Source organism: Megascapheus bottae, chromosome 18 (assembly GCF_031878675.1).
Source record: "Megascapheus bottae isolate mThoBot1 chromosome 18, mThoBot2.hap1, whole genome shotgun sequence".
In the NCBI taxonomy this organism is placed as follows: domain Eukaryota; kingdom Metazoa; phylum Chordata; class Mammalia; order Rodentia; family Geomyidae; genus Megascapheus; species Megascapheus bottae.
In genome coordinates this window covers 29,392,209-29,414,259 of record NC_143526.1, presented here as the reverse complement: position 1 = coordinate 29,414,259, position 22,051 = coordinate 29,392,209, and the positions used below count along the sequence as shown (strand labels likewise).

Here is a 22,051-nt window from a genome sequence, read left to right as displayed (position 1 = left end):
TATGCTCCCTTAGCCTATGTGCTGATCCTGTCTCTGCACCTCCTTGCTGTGTGGCCTTAGGCAAGTCTCTTGGTTTTAGGATCATCTGCGCCCACCTTCCTGTACTACTGAAGACTTCATGTGTATGGACAAGGTGAAGGGTTGTAGGTGGCCAGGCTGGTAGCAAGGTTCTTGGCTCACTGCTGCCTTCAGGCTGAGAGCCTGGGGCCAGAGACCCTTAGACACTGAGGCCTCCAAGTCTCCAAGATGATCTAAGCCCTTCAGTAGACCCAGCACCCCCCCCTCGCATCTCCCCAGCTTCCTGGGCATCACGGGGTTCCAACCACAGCTCTCTCCATCCTCCTCACATACCTGTGCCTCTCACCCCTAAAATCTTGTTTCTTTAGAAAAGAAACAAGATCACATGCCTGTACGGTAGTGCAGCCCTCTAATCCCAGCACTCAAGAGGCTGCAGCAGGAGGATCTTGAGATAAGAGGCCAGCCTGGACTTTACGGAAGATCTCCAAAAAAAAAAAAAAAAAAGGACAGACAGCTGGTCTGGGAGGGCCAGCCCTTGTGCCAGCTTGGCATGGACACTTACAGCTTGCCCTCGCGCCTCCTGAACTCCTGCCCCACTCCCCCTAACCTGCTCAGGGCCTGTCTGGGGACCCTGAGTCCCTGAAGATCCTGCATCTTGACCTGGCCACTCTCCTCACAAGCACTCAGTGGGCAGGCAGTCTACAGGACAGCAGCACTTCTGTCTGAGGAGACATAGTCGAGACGTAGCCCCTGGTGGCATGTGTGCTATAGGCCAGCTGCTGGGCAGGCACCACGGGTGGCCCCACAGTTCTCCTGGAGAGGAGGAAGGGGTCAGGCAGGAGGCTGTTCGGCCTGTGGGGAAGGGCCACTGGGGATTCGCCTTGGCCATCTCTGGTTTTCCCTTTTATCATGCCCATCCCTAGGATCTCCATACCAGGGACCCCAAACTCCTGGCCTGCTACAGGAAGTCCATGGATACCTAGCGCCCATGTTTGAGCATTGCCCAGGCTACTGTTACCTTAAGGGGAGGGGTGGGTTGTTGTTTGTTTGATGAGACTGAATCTTTTAGGTAGACCAGGCTGGCCTAGAACAAATGACCCTCCTGCCACAGTCTTCTGAGTGCAGACTGCAGTCCCCAAGCTCTGCAGTGGTCTTTTAAGCTGAGCTCCTCCACCCTGTACCTTACCTTCTGAGCTTGACCCTGTCTGTCACCTGACTCTACTTTTCCCAGGTGAGGCTAAAGACTGGACCTGGGCCCTGTTCATCTCCCTCCTTCTAGAGCAAGAGCTGTATGTTTCTCTTGAAGGCTCAGTTGTCCATAGTGGCTTTCTCCCCTCCCCTCCTCTCTCTTTCCTTCTCCCCTCCCCTTCCTTCCCACCAGGAGCAGAGAGCTTGGGCCCCAGCCCTTCCAGGGATTGGCTGCAGGCCATAGGACAGTCCCAGGTCACAGGAAAATGTCCATCATCAGCTGGGTTGCAGGCAGGACAGACAATGCTGGGCTGTGCTGGCTACAGCCCAACCATGGTAAGAGAAACCAGGAGACAGCTCCGAGAGACCCCTTTATCCCCCGAAGAGGCAGGGCCTACACAACTCTGGCCTTGTCCTAGTTGACAGCGGGGGTGGGGTCGGGGGCAGGGGGGGGGAAGATGCCTAGTGAGGACTCCAGGGCAGGAGAAACTGGGGCTTGAGGAGATGAGGGAGAACCCCCAACGATTAGCCTGGTTGTGTGAGGCTATCTGGCAGATCAGAGCCCCAGCTCCTGGCCACCTCCCCTCATCCAGAGCACATGCAGAGCCTCTGCTCCCAGCCTTCTGCTGGGATGGCCCTGCTGTGCTAAGGAGTGGGTGTGCAGAAGGGACACCCTCATCCTAGGCCTGTCTCACCAGAACCCGGAAGTGACCAGGGCCATGCTGCCGTCACCAGTCTGACCCAAGGACTGGGATGCACCAACCCTAGACCAGCTTCCGGGAGGGTGGTGGAAGACCTGCCAGAGGCCCGGGACACCACACAGGCTCCCAGGCAGGGCGCTGCCCCGTGAATCATTCACACATGGTGGCCTGTAGTGGCTGTTTGCTCTCAGACACATGACTTGTAGGGACTGGGCGGGGGCGGGGGGGAGCAGGGAGCAGGCATTTTGGCAAGAGCTTTGCATGTTGAACTCGTGTTTATTTCTCACTGCCAGTGCTTGAAACCTGGCTGGGCAGGGCGCACATTAGGCCTGCAAGGTTAGATCAAAGCTCCACACTGAGAGCTTTTGCTCTGGCTCTACCTGGTGGGTTAGGAGAATCCAGGAAGTGGGGTGGGGGTGGGGAGGGCCATGCTGGTCACTCCCTGGGAACTTGAACTGGGGGTAGGGCTGGTGACTGCCCCCTGGGAGCTACATTGCCAGCACCTCACCCTCCAGGACCACTGCAAACTTGGTGTGTCCTCCTGCCCCCCCCCCCCTTGGACAGCCTGCCCTGACAGATAAATGCTCGCCTGCAGCTTGGACACCAAAGGCCGTGCTGACAGGGCCGGTGCCAGTTAGAGGGGAAGCCCAGTTCTGTGCCATCCGGTGCAGTTGTCACCAGCAGCTGCCCGGTGTTGGGGAAGGGAGGGTGTAAACCTGTGGGAAAGCACAGCAGTGTCCTTGGCCGGCATAAAAGCAGAAGCTGAAATGTCTCCCTGTACTTACTAATAATGTTGGAGATATGAATTTATTAGATTAAAATTTTAATTTGAGATGAGGATCTCACAGATGACCTTGAACTCAAAATCCTGTCTCAGCCACCTGAGCACTGGGATCACAAGAGTGTACCACTAGCACCTGCCTTCAGTAATCCCTGGGCTTGTTCCTTACCACTGGAGTGGGGTTGGGGGCTCAACAAATTGATTTGTTAATAGGTTTATGCATTTCTTCCTTGCTGGTACTTAGGCTTGGATTCAGGGCCTTGGACTTATACACTTGTTTCCATCATGACTGGTACCCTACCACGAGAGCCACGTCTCCAGTTCCAGCTTTCTGCTGGTTAACTGGAGATAAGAATCTCTCAGCTTTGTCTGCCCAGGCTGGTTTTGAACCTTGAACCTTCAGGTCTCCACCTCCTGAGGGGCTAGGACTCTACAGGTGTAGCCATCAGTGTCCAGCTTTGGACATTGACTTAGGTTTTAAATACAGCGCTGGCAAGCTGGGTCTTGCATGTGTGACACTCACTCTGTGGACGGCACCACTCCTCTGAGGACCTAGGTGTTGGCACCCACTTAAGGAGCAAGTCAGGAAGGTTGGCAGGTCAGCAAGGCATGCTGCCCAGGAGGCAGCACTGGGGATAGGGTGAGCAGGGGTGTGTTTTGTCCAAGCTGCTCTGTGGAGCAGCAGCCTGAAGGCCAGGCAGAGAATATAGACTTCATCACCAAGGACGGTGGACTCCCCTTGCTTCACCCCTCTGCCTTCTGAGAGGAAGAGCTAGCAGGCAGCACAGGAGCACAGGCCACAGGCTTTGGTCAGGTGGACAGCCATGGGGAGCTGTGGGCCCAGAGCTCAGAGCAGGCAGGGCCTCAGGCCCGGAGGGCTCCCAGCCTGCAGCCAGTGGCTGGCTCCGCCACTCTGCCCTTCCCTCCTTTTCCCCAGCTTACAGCTTTTGTGTGTGAATTATTGATGGCTCCTCCCTGCCTAGCTGCTGCTCTGGCCTCACCAGCTGGCCACTCTGCCCCCACCAGCCCCACCTCTGGCCACAAGAGGCAGGCTACCTGGGAGCCGTGGATATGAGCTCATGTGACCTTGTGCCAGGAGTCCCCCGGGTGGTGGGCCTTCTCAGCCTGGACTGGGGACTGGCCTCAGTTGCCCACCAGGATAGGATGCCCCTGGCTATGGCCCCAGAGCCCAGCGTGGCGATTGGTGGCTCGCACAGAGCAGGGCCTGTGTGGGCTGCGGGGTGCTGGCGCCCACATAAGGGCATTGTTTGCCGAGGTAAAAGGAGTTTTTGTCTCCTTCTGGAGACGGGACAGAGGGAGGAACAATTTCCCTCATTCATCACTAATTCCCCCATTTGAATAGCAGCACATTGCCCCACGTTACATTGGATGGGCATGGCTTCCTTGCCCACAGGCATGGCAGGGACAGGTGGTGGACCCAGGTCCTGCCCACCTGGGGAACCATCCTCACAAACTGATGAGGTCCGGTTTTGTAGAAATGTGCGGGTGTGTATTCCTTGCTTGCCTCCCGGGCAACTGGTCATGCGGTCGGGGTCGGGGCTGGGGCAGTCGTGGCCTGTGGTGCTGTGCTGAGCTTTGACAGGCTGGCTTCAGGTGAGCTGCCTATCCTGGAGGGGTGTCCTGAGTACCCTGACACCCCACCTTCAGCTCCAGGTCTCGGTTGGTCCATCCAGAGCCTGTGGCCCAGCAAAAGAATGGCCTTAGGTGGAGGCCACAACCCTGGAAGGGCCTGGGCATGGAGCCTTTGGAGCCATGGGGCCAGCTGGCTGTTTTCATAAAGAGTCATAAAGTCTTGGAGCCCAAGAGGGCGTCAGCGGCAACTCCCTGGTCTGTAGATAAGAGGATCCCAGGAGGTGGCTGTGCCCAAGGTCGAGCAGACAGGACTCCATGCAGCCACCCGGCTGGGCCCCACGCGTGCCGCCTGGGTTTAAGGTGTTCAGGGGGTCCTCAGAGCCTCTCGGATGTAAGGTTTTGGGAGAGCAGAGAGAGGAAGAACTTGGAATGGGCTGGAGCCCAGCTGTCCCAGCTCTGGGTCCCCTGTTCCCCAAACTCTGCAACGGTGGGGGCCTGTGGGGGCCAATAATCTCAGGATGGGCGTGGGAGGAGGGAGCCCAGTTCCCAGGGCTGGTCTTGGGCCCCTGGTTACTCAGAGACCAGGCACACGTGATGCATGTTGGCCTCCAGCTAGCTCGGCAATAAGGAAATAGTCTAGGGCCTTTTTCGGCTTTAGGCACAGGTGGATTTAGGGGTTTGTGTGTGCGCCAGTCTGTCCCTTGCCCAGCAGACTCAGCCGCACCCAGGTGGAGAAAGCCTGGGACTAACTCTTATGGGTCCCGGTTGGCATGCATCATCACTAGTGGCTGCAGCCGGCTGTGCAGAGTGGCCACACCCAGGGCCTGTGTTCACTCCGGGGAGCCCAGGAGGAAGGGGTGTTGCTTATGGGAAGGTTGGAGTGATGAAGACCGGCCTACTACAGCCTTGGGCCTCCAGGGCCCCTGACACCTGGGGGCCAAACCCAGACCAGGCCCAGTAGCCAATAGCGTTGTCAGAAGATGATAAGTTTGAGAAAATTCAGGTAAAAGGGTGTCTGCATGTCAGAGCAGGGGTTAGGCAGACAATGACCTAGACAAATAGGGGAAGGGCCTCGGGAGAGCCAAGGAGAGAGTAGTATCAAGAAGGGACAGCAGGGCCGGGAGTTTGGCCTAGTGGTACAGTGCTTGCCTAGCATGCACGAAGATCCAAGTTCAATTCCTTGGTACCACATACATAGAAAAGCCCGAAGTGGTGCTGTGGCTCAAGTGGCAGAAGGCTAGCCTTGAGGAAAAAAGCCCAAGGACAGTGTTCAGGTTCTGAGTTCAAGCCCCAAGACTGGCAAAAAAAAGGGGGGGGGGACAAGGAGAGGGACAACAGCTGGGCAATGGTGGCTTCCACCTGTAATTCCAGCTACTCAGGAGGCTGAGATTTGAGTGAGGATGGAGAGTGCTAGCCTTGAGCAAAAACCCCAAACTCCTGGACAGTGCCCCTTTGCAGTAGTGCAAAGGCCTAGGTGGATGAGCAGTAGTGGGAAGTATGCCAGAAGGGCGTGTGCGGCCAGAGGGTGGGTGGGGGCTGAGGCGCAGAGGGAACCACCTCTCCCTGGCGGCACCTTGGCCCCAGGTCTTCCCCATGCTCGGGGCACCCCGAGGTGCCAGGAAGGGGCTAGGGAGAGGCAGAGGCCTTTCCTCCAGGGGGAGGTGCTCAGTTAGCCCTGGAGGGATGGGAGCTGGGGTGGGGAAGGGTGAGGAGGCGGGGGAGGCAGGTGACATCTTCATTGGAGCCCAGCCTCCTCAAGAGCCCTCCTGCTTGGTTTCCTGCTCGCTGGAGCATGAACCCATGGGCAGCAGCCGTCCTTTGGAGCCTGGGCCGCAGTGCCCAGCGCAGGCTGCCTCTGTGTTAACACAGAGAGGAAGGCATGGGGCAGACCCAGCTCCCCCCAGGTGTCTCCCCACGCCCGTGGAGCCCAGCTCTGACTTTGTGCCTGTGCTGGAGGTGAAGTGAAGTGAGATTGTGGGGTGCAGGAAACCAGCTTTCCCCTTTCCTTCCTTGGCAGTACTGAGGTTTGAGCTCAAGTGCTCACGCTTGCTTGGCTCATGCTCGGACACATGATTCCTATATCCACAGTCCCTTTTTGCTTCATTTTTCAGATAGTCTTGTGTTTTTGCCCGGGGCTGGCTTAGGACTGCGATAACAAGGGTGCTTCACCATACCCAGCGAGACTGATGCAGTGGGAGTCTTGAGAACGTGGCTTGGGCCGGCCTCAAACCACAGCGCGCCAGTCTCTGCCTCCTAAGTCACTGCCTTGGCTTCCTTTTCCGAGCATCTGAGCCAAGGATGGTCTGCACCTTCTAAGTCATGTGAGAGCCATTCCAGAGGGAAACCGAGGCACAAGGAGGGAGGGGGCGGTGACCACACTGCTTCAACTCTCTGTGGTGGGAAAAGGCCCCTGGGAGGCAGGCTGCTCCGGGTGGCACTGGGGCAGGCTGGGTAAGGGGTGGCTCGCCCACCTGATTCCAGCCACCTGAGTGCGACTTGTCACTCAAATGTGAGTGTATGTTTGCCGGATTTTCCCTGCCCCAGATGTGTGGGTGAACTGTGGGGCAAATAGCTTATCAGTGAAGGCCTGTAGGCCCAACACAAGGTTTGGGGATGGTTTTTATTTTGTTTGTTGTGGGGTGCTTTGCCACTTTGACCCACAGCTCCATGTTCTGTTTTCTGGAGGCTAATTGGAGATTAAAGTCTCATGAGACTTTCCTACCCAGTCTGGTTTTGAACCATGGTCCTCAGATTTCAGCCTCCTGAGTAGCTAGGATTGCAGACATGAACCAGCACGGGTGGCACATCTTCAAGTGTACAAACCAAGGGAATTGAGTGCTGCGCAATCAGTCTCATTGTTTCCTCAAACTGAAACAGCCCCGCTCAGTTCTAACCCTGCCCCGATAACTTCCAGATACGTCCTGCCTCTGTGAATCTGCCTATTTGAGGCCCTCTGTATAAGTAGCCTCGTGGGCATTTACCCTGTCCTGTCTGGCCTGTCTTGCTGAGCGTGGTGTTTGTCCACATCACAGCACATGCCCAGCTCCGTTCACTCTTAAAGGCCGAAGGATCCTTCATTGTGTAGCTTGTCCACTTCTTGCCTGTTTATTTCTTGAGGCTTCTCAAAATGCCAGTGAAAACCATTCCCCAGTTTTGTTAAATTCGGAGATGTGGATAGTGATACGATTTCCAGTTTCCATTCGAAGGAGAGTCTGCAGCCACTGGAGGTCCCGGCTCCTGATGCATCCCTTACCAGACTAAGGTGGCATCAGAGGACTGAGTTTGCTGTTGTGGCACGAGGCCAAGGCATTGGCAGCCTCTGCATTACAGCTGATGAGAATGGGATAGGAGTCTTGGGAGAGCCCACCACACCCAGCAGCCCCCGAGCTGTGGTGAGGCCCATCTCAGGGAGACAGTGCAGGGGTCCACCCTGCTGTGTCCCAAGCCAGGCGTGCCACTGGCGTGCCACTGTAGCTGGAGGGCCTTGATGTCCATGAGTGCAGTGGCCATTTGGGGTGGTGCCGACGAGGCGCTTCTTGTCAGAGCAGAATCTAGGGCTTTCTAAGGTCAGGTGAGGCTTGTGGGAGGGCAGTGCTGGGTGTGGGGTGAACGAAGCACAGACCTGGAAGAGCTCAGCCAGCTGGCCGGCCAGGGGCATCCGGCCTTGTCCTTCAGCCCCAGCAGAGGACAAGTGTACCTCAGCTGTACTGGCTGCTTGGAGCCACCCAGAGCTAACACCTCCTTCCTAGGACCCTTGAGGCAGCATGGCGGGGCCAAGCCTCAACAGCTGATGAAAGTTGTCCCAGCCCGAGGAAGATGACAGGCAGAGCCCAAGCACAGCCTAGAGACCAAGGTCTAGGGGTGGTCAAGAGTGGAGGCCTAAGACCTCTATATATTATTGGTATTTTTTTTTCAAACTCACTCTGATTCACTTATTCAAAAATGCTTTTGTTGAAGAATAAATATTATTTGAAAGGGGAAAAAAAAAAAAGAGTGGAGTCCTAGGCTGGGTAGGCAGAAGGTGGGCAGTGGATCACTGGTGGGGTAAGGCAGGGGAAGAGGGAGAGGGCCGCTGGGAAGGGGGGTGGGGTGTAGTTTGACAGGTAGAGGCTTTGAGTATCCAGTTACTTCCCTCGGGGCTACACAAGGTGCCCGCCCGCGCTCGGCCCCTAGGGTTCGGCCTTGGGCCTCTCCACCTGGACAGGGCTGGTACACAGTGGGCGCTCAGTAAATAGTGCCAGGCAGCTTGTTCATTCCACAGATTCGTCCAGACCCATCTGTTTGGGCGGCGCGGGCAGGAGGAAGAAGGCCCGGGGCCTCCTGGGTGAGCTGTGGCGCGGGCCGCTCGGGAGGCGAGGAAGCCGGCAGGAAGCCGTGGCCCAGGGGACCTGCGGCCGCCGAGGGGGAGGGGTGCCGCCGCACCGCGCTTTCCCCTCCCCCTTGGCCCAGGGCCCGGCCGCTTGATGGGCAGCCCGGTCCCGCCCCCCAGGCAGCCGGGAGGCCAGCGATTGGCTGGGGCTCTGGAGCCTCTCGGTCACCATGGGGACGCTCGGGGAGGCGCGCGTGCCCAGTACCCGGCACCGGGGACTAAATCTTCATAATCTGCTGGCTGGGCGTGGGGGTTGGGGTCTGGGGGGAAGGGTGGCCTGGGACCGGGTCGGGGCTCCCCTGGCCACGCTGCCCGCGCGGGGTGCAGGGGCAGAGCCCGGGCCGCGCGGACGCTCAGCTGCCTGACCGCGGGGAAGGCCAGGCCAGGCCGGGCCGGGCCGTGGAGCGTCCACCCCGTGGCCCGGCCGATCAGGCGGGACAGGAGGCAGCGGCGAGTGGGACCCAGAAATCTCGGCTCCCAGGAGCTGAAGGGTGACGGCCCAGCTCCAGGCCATGCGGACTCCCCGCGGCAGGGGGCGCCCCGCCGGGCCCAGGCCCCGCGCCCCGCGGCCGCGGCCGTGCGCGGCGCTTCCAGCAGGGGGCGCCGCGCCGCGCTCCGGCCGCTGGGGGCGTCCTCGGGCCCCACTGTGGCCGGGGGCGGGGGATCCCGGGGGCGGGAGGGCCGCCCTGCGGCAGGGGTGCGCGCATGCGCGGGGGGCTCCGGGGACCCTCCCCCGCCCCCCGGCTGGGCCCGGGGGTGGCGTCTCTGGGTGCCCCTGCCATGGCCACTAGACTCCATGCCCCCCTTGGCCCCGTCTCGGAGCACTGGGAGCAGAGCCTCCTCCGCTCTGTGAGGGCAGCATGCAGGTACTCGGAGTGGGGGCTGCCGAGGCCACCAGACCCAGCCGTCCCGAGGCGGAGACGGAGGGCGCGGGCCGGGCCTCTCACCCCCGCCCCCCCCGGCTTTCCCTCCTAGACGACTCCTCCTCCGAGAGCGGCAGCGGCAATGGCTCCTCCACTCTGAACCCGTCCACGTCCAGCAGCACGCAGGGCGACCCCGCCTTCCCCGAGATGAACGGCAACGGCGCCGCAGCGCCCATGGACTTCGCTTCGGCCGCCGAGGACCAGCCCATCAACCTGTGCGACAAGCTCCCGCCCGGCACGGCGCTCAGCACGCCCTCCTACCCCTCCGACGGCTGCGGCCCCGACGGGCTGCGGAGCCGGGTCAAGTACGGGGTGAAGAGCACCCCCGAGGTGTGTGGAGGGTAGAGGAGGGCTTTGGAGATGGCAGGTGATAAGGCCCCTCCCCTGGGCCAGTCCACTGTGAGGGACAGCAGGTAGAGCCGGAGGCGTGGTTTAAGCAGCACAGCACCCACCGGGCAAGCCAGAAGCCCTGGGTTCAGACCTGGGTACTAAAAGAAAACAGAATGGCCCAAGTAACACGTGGAAAGCAAGTAGCAGGTAACAAGCAGCAAGTAGTACCTTGGACGCAGGCCGTGGCGAGGGAGTTACCCCCACGGCTGCCTCGGGTCCACTACGGTCTCTTGCAGTAGCACAGCTAGCCTGGCACTCCTGGAGCATCTTCACAGCCCCAAGCAGGCCTTTCCTCTGCTGTGGTCCCGGTCTCCTTATAGAGCAAGCCCCGTGGGTGCCAGGGCACAGTGGCTCAGTGTCCCATGGGAAAATTTGGTACAAAGAAATGGAGACACGTTATCATCATGTATCTGTCAGCGGCAGGTCCAAGGAACAAGCAGAGCCTTGTCTTATTGCCGTGTTGTAGGAAGCGAGAAGCCATTTCTCCAGCAGTCCTCGGACAGTTTCCCCTGCCTGCCTGCCTGCCTGCTCCCTTTCTGGCTAAGGATTTAGCTGAGTGGTACTTTGGAAACAAGACCTACCAGTTGTCACAGAACCCGCTGATAGCCATCGCTAGACCCTGCACTGTGACTCTGGTGGGCAGGGTTCTGCTGTCCGCGCATGAGTGTGGACAGACTGGTCAGCAGACAGGACACGGGGAGGGCAAGGCCCTGGGCTGGGACTGTCGGCACGCAGCTCTTTCTCAGGAAGCGCTGATGTCAATGCCTATGTGCTGTGTGTCCCTTGAGCCCAACTAATGCCACCTCCTCCGGGCAAGGGACCATGACACCAGGACATGCCACAGGCACACACTTGGCAGATGGCACCAAGATTCTGAGGAAAGGGACAGGAGAAAGGTGACATGGACCTGGGCCTCAGTGGGCAAGTTGATAGGGAGCGGGGTGGAAAATAGGAGAGACAGACAAGGGACCCGTGGAGTAAGGTGCGAGGGGATGGATGGAAAGGCTGAAGCGCTGGCAGTGCCAGGAAGGCTGGGTCCCTCGCTCAGTGGCATTCTTAGTGTCTCCTTGCGGGGAAGGCACCCCGCCTCGTGGACCTGCCTCCTTGGCTGGCTCCCTCCTCCACCCATCTGTTTCTCCCCCGCCCCGACAGACAGCACACTACTGCTCGGGCGATGGCTCACTTGTCAGCTCAGGGTTCTAGTTCCTTGGGGATCAGGGAGGAAACCCAGAAGAGGCTGGACGGGGTGGGAATTCCTTTCTCTCCCGCAGAGGATGTGGTGGTCCTGGGATGGACAATGACCTCAGAGGCCACCACTGTGGCTGTAGTCAGACCGCCTAACGGCGCCCACATCGAGCCCACGTCGAGCGGGGCTGGGATTGCCGCGCCATTTCGCAGATGGCCAGAAGCAGGGGTGGTATGCGCAGAGCCTTGAAGCTGTGGCTGTCATGAGCTCACCACCCTGATCCTCAAACTCCACCTGGCAGCACACCTGATGGGTCCCCTGTCGCTCTTCCCCACCCCCAGTCCCCTCCTTACAGCTCTGGGAGCTATGATTCTATCAAGACAGAAGTCAGTGGCTGTCCTGAGGACCTCACAGTGGGCCGGGCCCCCACAGCGGACGACGACGACGACGACCACGAGGACCACGAGGACAATGACAAGATGAATGACTCGGAGGGCATGGACCCGGAGCGTCTCAAGGCCTTTAATGTGAGCACCAGGCAGGGCCAGGCCAGAGGGGGGAGGTCCTGGGGGAAGACAGCCCCTCCCACAGCCCCGTTGCCCACAGATGTTTGTGCGGCTCTTTGTGGATGAGAACCTGGACCGGATGGTGCCCATCTCCAAGCAACCCAAGGAGAAGATCCAGGCCATCATCGAGTCGTGCAGTCGGCAGTTCCCCGAGTTCCAGGAGCGGGCCCGCAAGCGCATCCGCACCTACCTCAAGTCCTGCCGCCGCATGAAGAAGAACGGCATGGAGATGGTGAGGCCCTGCCCCAGCTGCCCTTTGCCACCACGCCATCGCCGCCCCCTCCCCCTCCAGCTAGACGCTCCACCCCAGATCTCCCGGAAGCCCTCTTGCACAGCAGAGGCACAGGAAAGCGACATGGCTCTGTCGAGCTCGGGGCCCTCCAACCCCAACACCTGCTCCATGCCCATTCTGCCTGCAGACCAGACCCACGCCCCCCCACCTGACCTCCGCCATGGCAGAAAACATCCTTGCCGCTGCCTGCGAGAGCGAGACGAGAAAAGCAGCCAAGAGGATGCGCCTGGAGATCTACCAGTCCTCCCAGGTATGCGCTCACCGCCAGCCGTGCCTGCGGCCGGTCACCTGTCATCCCCGGCCCTGAGGGAGCACGGAGAACAGCCCCCAGACAAGCTCGTCCTGACAAGCTGTGAGGGGCAGCAAGGGAAAGGGAAGGCTGGAGGAGTCCATCATGAGGCCCCGCAGGCCTCCAGAGCCTGCCTGGGCAGGGTGGCACAACGCCTTCGTCCCAGCACTTGGGAGAGGATCCCAGGCCAGCCCCGTCTGTATCGAGACCCTGTCTCAGTGTGGACTCCCTCATCCCGAGTCAGTGGCTGGGCAGCGGCAGGGAAATCCCCTGGGACAAGTCAGCCGGCAAGCCAGGACGCTGGGTCCAGGGAACCTGGGGCTGCCGCTTTTTGCCTGGGTTCTGGGGTGAAGGCTAGAGCTTCCCGCCCTGTTCCCCAACAACATTGTGTCGCTCTGCAGGACGAGCCCATTGCCCTGGACAAGCAGCACTCCCGGGACTCCGCAGCCATAACCCACTCCACCTACTCACTGCCAGCCTCCTACTCCCAGGACCCCGTGTACGTCAACGGCGGCCTCAACTACAGCTACCGCAGCTATGGGGCCTTGGGCAGCAACCTGCAGGCCCCTGCTTCCCTCCAGACAGGAAATCACAGTAACGGTGAGTGGTTCCCAAGCAGGGCTCGGGAGGGGCGTAGTAGCCATTCCCACTTCCCAAGTGTAGCCGGTCCCTAGACTGCACGGCCAGGAACTGGGGCCGTATTAAGCACTGGGTTCCTCAGCTCTGTGCCCTAGGCTGGGTCAGCAGCTCGGCTGCAGGGAAAATGCAGACTGCTGTAAGCAGAAGTTCCAGGCCAGGGCCCGGTGACTCACACCTGTATTCCTAGCTACTCAGGAGGCTGAGGTCTGAGGATCTTGGTTCGAAGTGAGCCCAGGCAGACTCCTTATTTCTACTTATCCAGCAAAAAGCTGGAAATGGAGCTGTGGTAAGAGCACTAGCCGGGGGGGGGGGGGGAGGGAGAACAAGGGTAGTACTGGCCTACGTGACAACAAAATGGGGTCTGAGGCTCATCTACACCAACCCTGACAGGCTTGTAATACAGGGTTGTGATTTGCGCTTAGACTCCATCCTTTTGTCTGCTTTGGTGGTGAGAACCATTCCAGGGAGAGGTCAAGGGGCAGAGACACCAGGGAGGGGGACAGAGGGACAGAGGCCAGGCCTCCTACAGGCTGGGGAGAAGTGGTCCTAGATGCCCACTGATCAGAGCTGAGAATTCTTCAAGCTCTGTCCTGGGCTGCAGGAGACTATCGCCCAGCAGAGGTCAGGCCAGCTGCACCCACCCTGCAACCCCCAGCCAGCCCAGGTCCCTGGAAGAGCCCTGCCTGGCTTAGTCCTCATCCCTTCCTAATGCCTCTTAACCTAAAATAAGAGGCTGCCTGGCCCTAATCCCCAAAGCCAGGCCTCAGGGGCTTGCATAGCCAGGGTAGAGTGACAGTCCTGGTAGCTGGCGGCCTGCCCACAAGCCCCTTCCTAGAGCATCTGAAGTGGGTCCCTTTCTAAGTGCACAGGGGGAGACTGAGGCCCAGCAGGAGTGGTACAGGGGACCCGGTACCTGGGGATGTGAGGCTGACAAACATCCATCTGATGCCATGCATCGTGGACTGTCTTGAGTGGGGCTGTCGGGGTTCCCTGCTTCTCACGATGTGTAGGCTTTGAGCTGCCCCCCCAATCACACCGGCCAGAGAAGATGCCAGAGGTGGTGTGAGAAGAGGCAGGCAACTCCGCCCTAGGCACCCACCTCCCATTTCTGAACGCCCTGGTTCCTTAGCAGTGGGTGGAGAGGTAGGTGGGACAGAAATTTGGTCGTTTGCCTCCTCACCCAGGTCAGCCCCGGGCCTCGTTTGAAGCGTGCGGCTTGCGCTGGGTGTCGGTCAGCTAGGAGAAGACAAGCGCCGTGTGGCTCACAGCAGCCGCTCCCCACTGCCCTCCCAGTTTGCCGCCTGGGCCGGGTGGCTGAAATAATGGCTTGGAGCCCTTCACTGCGCTCATTACGTTGTCATCTAGAGATGTAAATCAGGCTAGATAGAATCAGGCTCTCGGCTGGCCTCGCTAGCTCAGGTCCACTCCACTGGCCTCCCTCCCCCTTCCTGGCAATCACCAGGAACCAGAGCTTCTGGCAGTAACTAGAGCCTGCACAGGTCATGTCTTCAGATCAGATTGGCTGAAGGAGACAGATCTTCTCCTTTCCAGGCTTTAATGCAGTCTGGATAGAAGGAAGGAAAGCTGTGAGGACAGAAATGAACAGGTGAACAGGACAAAGTCTGGAGATGGAGGAAGGACAGGGACCCTGACCCACCATTCACCCTATGACAGGTGATAGGCTACCTCCAAACACTGCCCGAAGGGGACCCGAGCCACCCCAGCGGGAACCAGACCTCTTCCCACCATTCTAGGTCCTCCCCTTACCACAACCGCCACCACAGCTACGCCTTCCTTCCGACTGCTCCCTGAATTCTTGCTTCTACTTCCCAGGACTACTTCCTGATGGTCGCCCCGTTTTCCACTCAGGTCCACGAACAAGCTTTCCAGTCATTGACTCCCGCTGCCTTCTTTCCTCAGTTAGGGGCCACACCAACTTCCTTTTAGCAGCAGTAATTCCATATTTTTTCGTATTACTTTCTGGCTTAGCGGTCTCTTGGCCATCTCTCTTCATAACAGAATTACAAGTGCCGGTGTAGGGTGCAGTAATGAGTGAGCCTGGCCCTCAGAGCCCAAACCTGCAGGTGACTCAGGAGATGCCCAGACCAGCCTCTCCGCTGTAAGAACCTGCTGGAGGCTGGGAGGGAGCAGCACGGAGGCCTTCCCAGGGGGCCTGCTCCCACACTCACCAGCTCTCTCAGGCTGTGTCCCCCCTGAAGCCCTGCAAGCAGCCCTTTCTAGCTCCACAGGCTTCCATGTCTGCTGGAATGGTGCCTACCCTGGCCCAGCTGCGCTGCACACGCCCAGGCCTCACTTCAGCTCCTGCCCACTAGAGATGAGGGACGTCCACAAATGTGGCAGAGCAAGACTCACATCCATTTGCCTGATTCTAGAGAGAAAGCCTGCTTCACAGAGATGCTTCTGGAAAGGCCTAGAGGAGATGGACTGGTGGCCCCATCCCAAACCACAGCCCCAGTGTGCAGAGAACCGTCGGCTCTCTGTGCTGCCACCATTTGCCAGCAGAGGGCACATGGCTCTGCCCTTCAGGCCCCCCTTCCTCCTCCCTGGTCCAGGGGCACAGTCCAGAGGAAAGACGTGATACTTTGAGGTTCCCCAAGGACTCACACTTCCCTTCACCGCTTCCCAGTCCTCCTCAGACAGAGCGGCTCTTGCTGGGCGTCTGCACACCTCCTCTTCCAGCCTGCCTGTGGGGAGAATGGCACACAGACCTAGAGGTGCGCTGGCACTTTCTCATTGCACTTACCCTCCCAGGTCCTACCTGAGACCCTTATTCCCAGGCTGGGCCCACCAGTGGAGAGGCAGAGCTTTGTTCTCTCCTCCTGAGGCCAGAGCTCAGAGGAACACTCAGAAAGCAGCGGAGGACTTAGCACGAGTGGGCGCTGCCTCGTGATGGACACGCCCTATCCCCAGGCCAGGGCTGCTGTGCACACATTTGCCATGTGATCTTGGGCACAACCTCGCAACCTCCCTTCATGCAAGCCTGCTGCAGGGAGACAGACTTCAGACTCGGTGCCTAAGCCCACAGCAAGATGCTGTGACCATGACAACATAGGAGATGGCAGAAGTCAGGGGACCCCAGGAAGTCAGGCAGGGGGCTCTGCTCCCTCCTTACTCTGTTTTCCTCTCCACAGGGCCCACGGACCTCAGCATGAAAGGCGGGGCCTCCACCACTCCCACCCCTCCCACGTCCACCCCCTCTAGCAACAGCACCAGCAGGACCATGCCCACTGCCCAGCTTAGCCCCACGGAGATCAGCGCTGTGCGGCAGCTCATCGCTGGCTACCGAGAGTCTGCGGCCTTCCTGCTGCGCTCTGCGGATGAACTGGAAAACCTCATTTTACAGCAGAACTGACCCCGCCGGCCCCAGAGTGCACTACGCCAGGGAAGGAGACTGCCCCAGCCAGGACCCGGCCCCCGCCTCGCCAGCTGGTACATTGTTTTCTGAAAGAGGTGGGATCCATAGCGCTGTTGCTAGCCAACTCCAAGCATCTGAGACTTTGGGCACAAGGACACTTTCTTTTTTGGAATCTCACCACACGGGTGCTCTGACCTGCTTGGAAGAGGCCGGGGAGGGGGGCAGCTCTGGAAGGGTTGGGCTCCCCTGACAAGGTGGGGGAGCTACAGCTCTCTTTAGAATCACTTCGTGGACCCTGATGTTAGAATCCCATCCCCAGATAATTACCTTTCAAGTCTTAGGTGAGCAGAATTGCATATTTATTGAGAAAAACAAAGTGGACCCTCTTCCCCTCCCCCTTAGTAATTTATTTTTCTGAAAATGGATTCTTTTGTGTTTGTACAGATTGCCAGTCTGTGTCTGTCTGATCAGAAGGATGTACCCCTGTACCCGACATTCCCCATCACTGGTGTGGGCTGGGGGCCGGCAGGGACAGGGCAGGTGCCAGGCTGGTGCCCTGGGGAAGGCCACCACCCCTCCACCAGGCTACCCTGTTGCAGATCCCAGTGCCACCACAGGGACCCTGCCAGGGACTGCCAAGCAGGAGGCCCTCGCCTACACCCACTGCAAAGCAAAGCAAAAGCCACCCACCCATTCTACAGAGCCCTGGTCGCGTGGTCACCTGTATTCTACCTCACACTCCAGGATGGGCTTTTCCAGGACGTGCCCGAGCCTGTTCTCCACGGCTGTCTCCCCACTTCCCACCCAGCGTGTCTGCCAGGGAGGTAAGTCAGACCCCAGCGTGGGTCCTGGCGCTCACAACCAGCAGCTAGCAGTCACTGGCCTTCTCAGCTGCGCCCTGCCCAGAAGGGTCGCTTGTTCAGGGCGTGCTGTCAGGCGGCTCCTGTCCCTTTGCCCTGTGGTTGGAGTAAAAGGGTGGTCAGTGCATGGAGAAGCCACTCGGGTCCTCCCAGGACCAGCCCTGCTGGAGGGTCCAGTCCTCACGCCACCCAGAGCCCCTGGAGTGTGAAAAGAGCAAAAAGAAATGGCTGGCCTGGCTTCCCCCCTCCCTGACAGGCACTTCCTCTTGCTCAGTGCAATACCTACCAGTGCTGCTAAAACCAGGGATTTACCCAGACCTCAGCGGCCCCGGGGCCTCTCCACACAACACTCCGTAGCCATGACAGCAGCGCCCTGCTGCCCGTCCCTGCCCACAGATGGCAGAAGCCCTGTTGCCTTGCCTTCCTCAGAGCAGAGAGGCCCCAGGGGAGCCAGGACCAAGTGGACCCTAGGACGGCCACAGAGAGCCACTGGACCTCAGAGGGCCCCCCCCTCCCCAAACCAGCTGCCAGGCGCCATGGCCGCTGCCTCGGCACTGCGGCACACCACTGCAGTGCAGAGAGGGCAGGCGGCCCGGCTGTCCCGCCCACATCCAGAGCCGCAAGGCAGGACTGTCTCGCTCCCTGTGTGACCACGTGTACCCTGAGGTTTGGGGTGGTCTCCTACGTGGCCCCCAACACACAGCCACAACACCTCTGCCTTCCATGTGCCCAGGCCCCAGGCCTTTCTGGTCAGAGCCAGGACACCTGAGCCCTCTCCACAGCACAAGTCCCCGGCCCCGAGGCCTCCCACAGCCGGCCCTCTGTGCCCAGTCCCCACCGGCCCAGTACGACTCCCAGACGATGTTTGAATTCGTGTAAATATTTATTTTTGTGTGTGAACAATACTGCAAATTAATCAGTAGATCTTTTGAAAAATGTTACCCCAGGCAATTTGTGAAAACCTTAATGTTAAAAACTGGCAGAGACAATCGCCGCCCTTCAACCCCTGATTATCAATTACTCACACGTCCTTTCTCCTCCCAGAGGCTGCACCCAGGCTAGACACAAATGGTTTGCCTCTCTTGGCAGACAGGAGACCGGGAAGGGAGGGGGGTCTCCCTCCACCCCCATGGGTGCAGCCAAGGGTCACTTTAAGCCACAGCTTAAAGCCACACTTCCTTCGTACAAGCTGTGTGACCAACCACTGTCAGCTGCCATGAGAGCGGAGGGCCCACGTGTTTTAAAGTAAAAGTGAACAAATGCCAGTGGTGACAGCCCTGGGGGTCTTCAGGACAGTGGACTGTCAGGTGGAGCCCGCTCCTAGGTGGGCTCCTTCCCAGAGAAGTTGAACTTGATACCCCAGACATGAGGTGAAAACAAGATTCTATTAGCCAATTCAGCCAGGGAACTTGTTCTGTTTTGCTTTTGTTTTAAAAGATGTGGCTTCAAACCCTTCCCCCACCACCAACTCGGCAGCACAGCTGGTCCTGAAGGCTCCACTGTGGCTGCTCCTCACCTTGGGAAGGGGCTCCTCCTCCCACAGCCACTTAGGGCACAAAGTAATCATTGGTGACCCCCAGTTCAAAAGGAAATAAAAAAGAGTAGGCCCCGTGGGTCTGAGTCTGCAGGGGCTGCTCTCGCGGCGGGGAATGGGAGACACTGGGTCTCACTGGCAGTCGTCTCCTAGGCCAGTGACAGAGCATATAACCCATCTGCAATCACTTTGTCGTCACCACCCGACGGCGTAGTCCCAAGGACCATGTTGGGGAAGGCAGGGCTTCGTAGGGTCTCAGAGGGTTTGGGACAGATGGCCCCCCCCGTCTTTCCCTGCTCAAGGACCACGAACGATTCCAGGGGTGGTTAATAGGATTAACTACACGTTCATTTTCAAAATGCTGCTTTGAACTCAGAGGGTTGATACTTTTAATTTGTAATTTTTTGTAAAACTTTTTACAAGATAGTAAAGTATTTCACCAGAATACCAGTTTCAATCCGTCCGTGGTCTGATTTTTATATAATTTAGTGGTGCTTTAGAAACTTTGTTTTGTTGTTTCTGAGCTCAACAGCTCGATTCTTTCTCGCCTGTATCTACCTAAGACCAATGTGAACCTTTGTATTTTGCTCCTAATTTTGGACTCAGTGGAAGTGTACTGTTTACATGTACAGACGCCCCACCCCCGTGTGTTCTGCAAGACTCGCTCTTGAGGAGGAAGATGCACCTCCCTGAGCTCATCTGCTTAGCAAAGCCACAAACAAAACCTCTCACTCTTTTACCTGTTTCCACCTAAAAACACGAAACAACAACAACTGAATCTACGGAGCATGGATTTGCTGACATGGACCCCGCCTGGTAGACACCATGTGCCTCCATCAACTGTCCGGCCAGAGGAGCAGAGACAGCGCCCCCTGTGGACAGTACATGGTAAAGGAGCGAAGGCAGGATGTAGCCTGGGGGCTCTTGGAGGAAGAATCCATCAGAGAGGCAGGAAGACGAGGTGACCCTTGAGGCCTTCAGAAACAGGCCAAGCTTTTAGGGACAACTGAGGCTGCCAGTTGTCTGTTTAGGAAGAATGCAAATTCCATGTCAGAGACTTTTCAGTGCAGATGGTACAGGTGACTCTTCAGGGCTCTGGGGAGGGGGGAGGGCTCCAGACAGTAAGCATATGGCACTTACTACAAGCAGTGGATGGCACCACCTTTCAAGGTGACCATTAATCAGTGGCTTCACCTCTAAATTATATTTTTACAGATATGCACCTATGCAATTTAATGTGGCTCTTCTAAGCAGGTGAGGGCTTCCTCCTCAATGCTCTCTATAAAAAGTATTTGTGTTCTGTACAGTGAGTTTTTTCCAGTAAATGTGGCTTAATATTTTAATTCTTAGAATGTGTCTTCTATGTGATGCGACTAAATTCTGTTTCGTTTGTGGAATGACTAGCCCAGGCCGACCCCTCTCTCCCTCACTTAACAGAAGACCAATGAGCTGTTAATCGAGCTGTTATCTCCATGGTATTACTGCTAAATGCACTGATTTCATAAGTATGTGGAATCCTTTTCCTTTTGAATCTGTATATCATATATAAGGCTGAATCGACTTAATAAACACTGAACAACAAACTGAGCACTGCGCTTCCACTGTGTCTCACACCTGCAGGGTCTCTGGCCAGCGGCCACCAAAACATCTTTCTGTTGGCAGGTTTCATCTTTTCCTAGCCAAACAGTCTAGCACACTGAAGGCCTCCATGGGTTTTCTTTACAAACAGACCTCTAACTCCATGTGCGTATTTAGCCTTTTAGAAAAAGGAACTTTCTGGGGTTTCTCTGGGGCCCCCAGCTGTCTCACCTCATCCCCACGTAAAGAGGTGAAGCAGCGGCAGTGTGCTGGGCATTTGGCCTTGTCCAAACTCACACAACTAAAGGCGCTTTCCCTGTCATCTTGGTGTGAGGCCAATTGATCCACATTCCCATAGCAACACCAAAAGTGATTTGGAAAAACTGAGCCAACACAACATAGTCCTTGGTCCTGAGCCTTTGGTACTTGACATTCCATTTATTCTAGGTAGAATCTCAAGAAGAATGTAGGGGCCATTTTTTTTCCCTAAAACCAATTGGTGTACCACCCTTCTTTTCATGTATATATGTATCATATCATATAGTTTTTAGGAAAAATTATAGGAATATGGCTTGGAACCAAGCCATCATCCTGGATTTAAAAACTTTTTTTTTTTTTGGCCAGTCCTGGGGCTTGAACTCAGGGCCTGAGCACTGTCCTTGGACACTTTGCTCAAGGTTAGTGCTCTGCTACGTGAGCCACAGCGCCACTTCCAGTTTTTACTATGTATGTGGTATCGAAGAGTTGAGCCAGGGCTTCATGCATGCTAGGCAGGCACTCTACCACTAGGCTATGCTCCCAGCCTCTTAAAAACAATTTTACCTATGCATATTAACAAGATACATTTTTGTTATAATTTCATGTACACATACACCAATTAGTGGTTATTAAAGCCTCTATTTATGTTCCTATGTAGCTGGGATGACAAGTGCACTACCATGCCCAGTTCTATTGGTTGTGATGGGAGGGTGCATGAACTTTCTGTATGGGCTGGTTTTGAACAGTGATTCTTCTGTGATAGCATGAGCCACAAGGCACTACAACTTAATGACAGTTTCTAAAAGATTATATACAGAGAGGAACTATGTACCAGCCACATGTACACACAGAAGGAGGGTCGGCAGTCAAGCTTTACAACTGCACTTGGGCGGGGCTGCACAGCCATGCAGAAGCATGGACACTGGCAGATCCCTGGCCTCAGCTTTTCCTTGGGTGGGGGCAGGGCAGCAAATCCTCAGGAATGCCAAGGAAATGCTCTACCTACTGGAACTTGCCACTGCTGAGACCAAGGGACAGGCAAAGTCCCACCCAGGGATATCTGCAGAACACAAACCATGCAGCCCAACACTTACCCCACAGCAAAGTCGCTGCTCTTCAGAGTATTGAGACCCTCAGGAGAAATGGCTTGACAGCAAGGAAGTGAAGGCTTGTCCCAGGCTGACTTCTTTAAGCAGAGCTGCAGACTACAACTGTTGACAGTGGACACAAGATATTACCAAACAGCACATGTCACCATAATGACAAATTCACTCAAACCTGGCAAAACAGGCAAAGCCTCCCTTTATGTAAACTTTTTTGGGGGAGGGTGGTCAGTTGTGGGGCTTGAACTCGGCCTAAGCACTGTCCCTGAGCTTTTTTGTGCTTAAGATTAGCGTTCTCCCATTTGAGCCACAGTACCACTTCTGGTTATCTGATAGTTAAATGGAGATAAGAGTCTCAGGGACTTTTCTGTCCAGACTAACCTCAAACTGTGATCCTCAGATAACAG

General features: G+C 57.2%; 1 protein-coding gene across 9 annotated transcripts in view; it reads left to right on the top strand.

Annotated features, from left to right (window-relative positions):
* Nucleotides 1–16,736, top strand: part of Nol4l (nucleolar protein 4 like) — a 115,965-nt gene extending 99,229 nt beyond the window's left edge. For all 9 annotated transcript variants that reach the window (XM_090352165.1, XM_090352173.1, XM_090352167.1 and 6 more), the window contains 6 exons: nt 9,626–9,903; nt 11,491–11,676; nt 11,756–11,947; nt 12,135–12,257; nt 12,698–12,896; nt 16,088–16,736. In XM_090352165.1, coding sequence (XP_090208291.1) covers nt 9,626–9,903; nt 11,491–11,676; nt 11,756–11,947; nt 12,135–12,257; nt 12,698–12,896; nt 16,088–16,308 — 1,199 coding nt within the window. In that variant the 3' untranslated portion in view covers nt 16,309–16,736. The remainder of the gene's footprint in view (nt 1–9,625; nt 9,904–11,490; nt 11,677–11,755; nt 11,948–12,134; nt 12,258–12,697; nt 12,897–16,087) is intronic.
* Nucleotides 16,737–22,051: the final 5,315 nt, after the last annotated feature.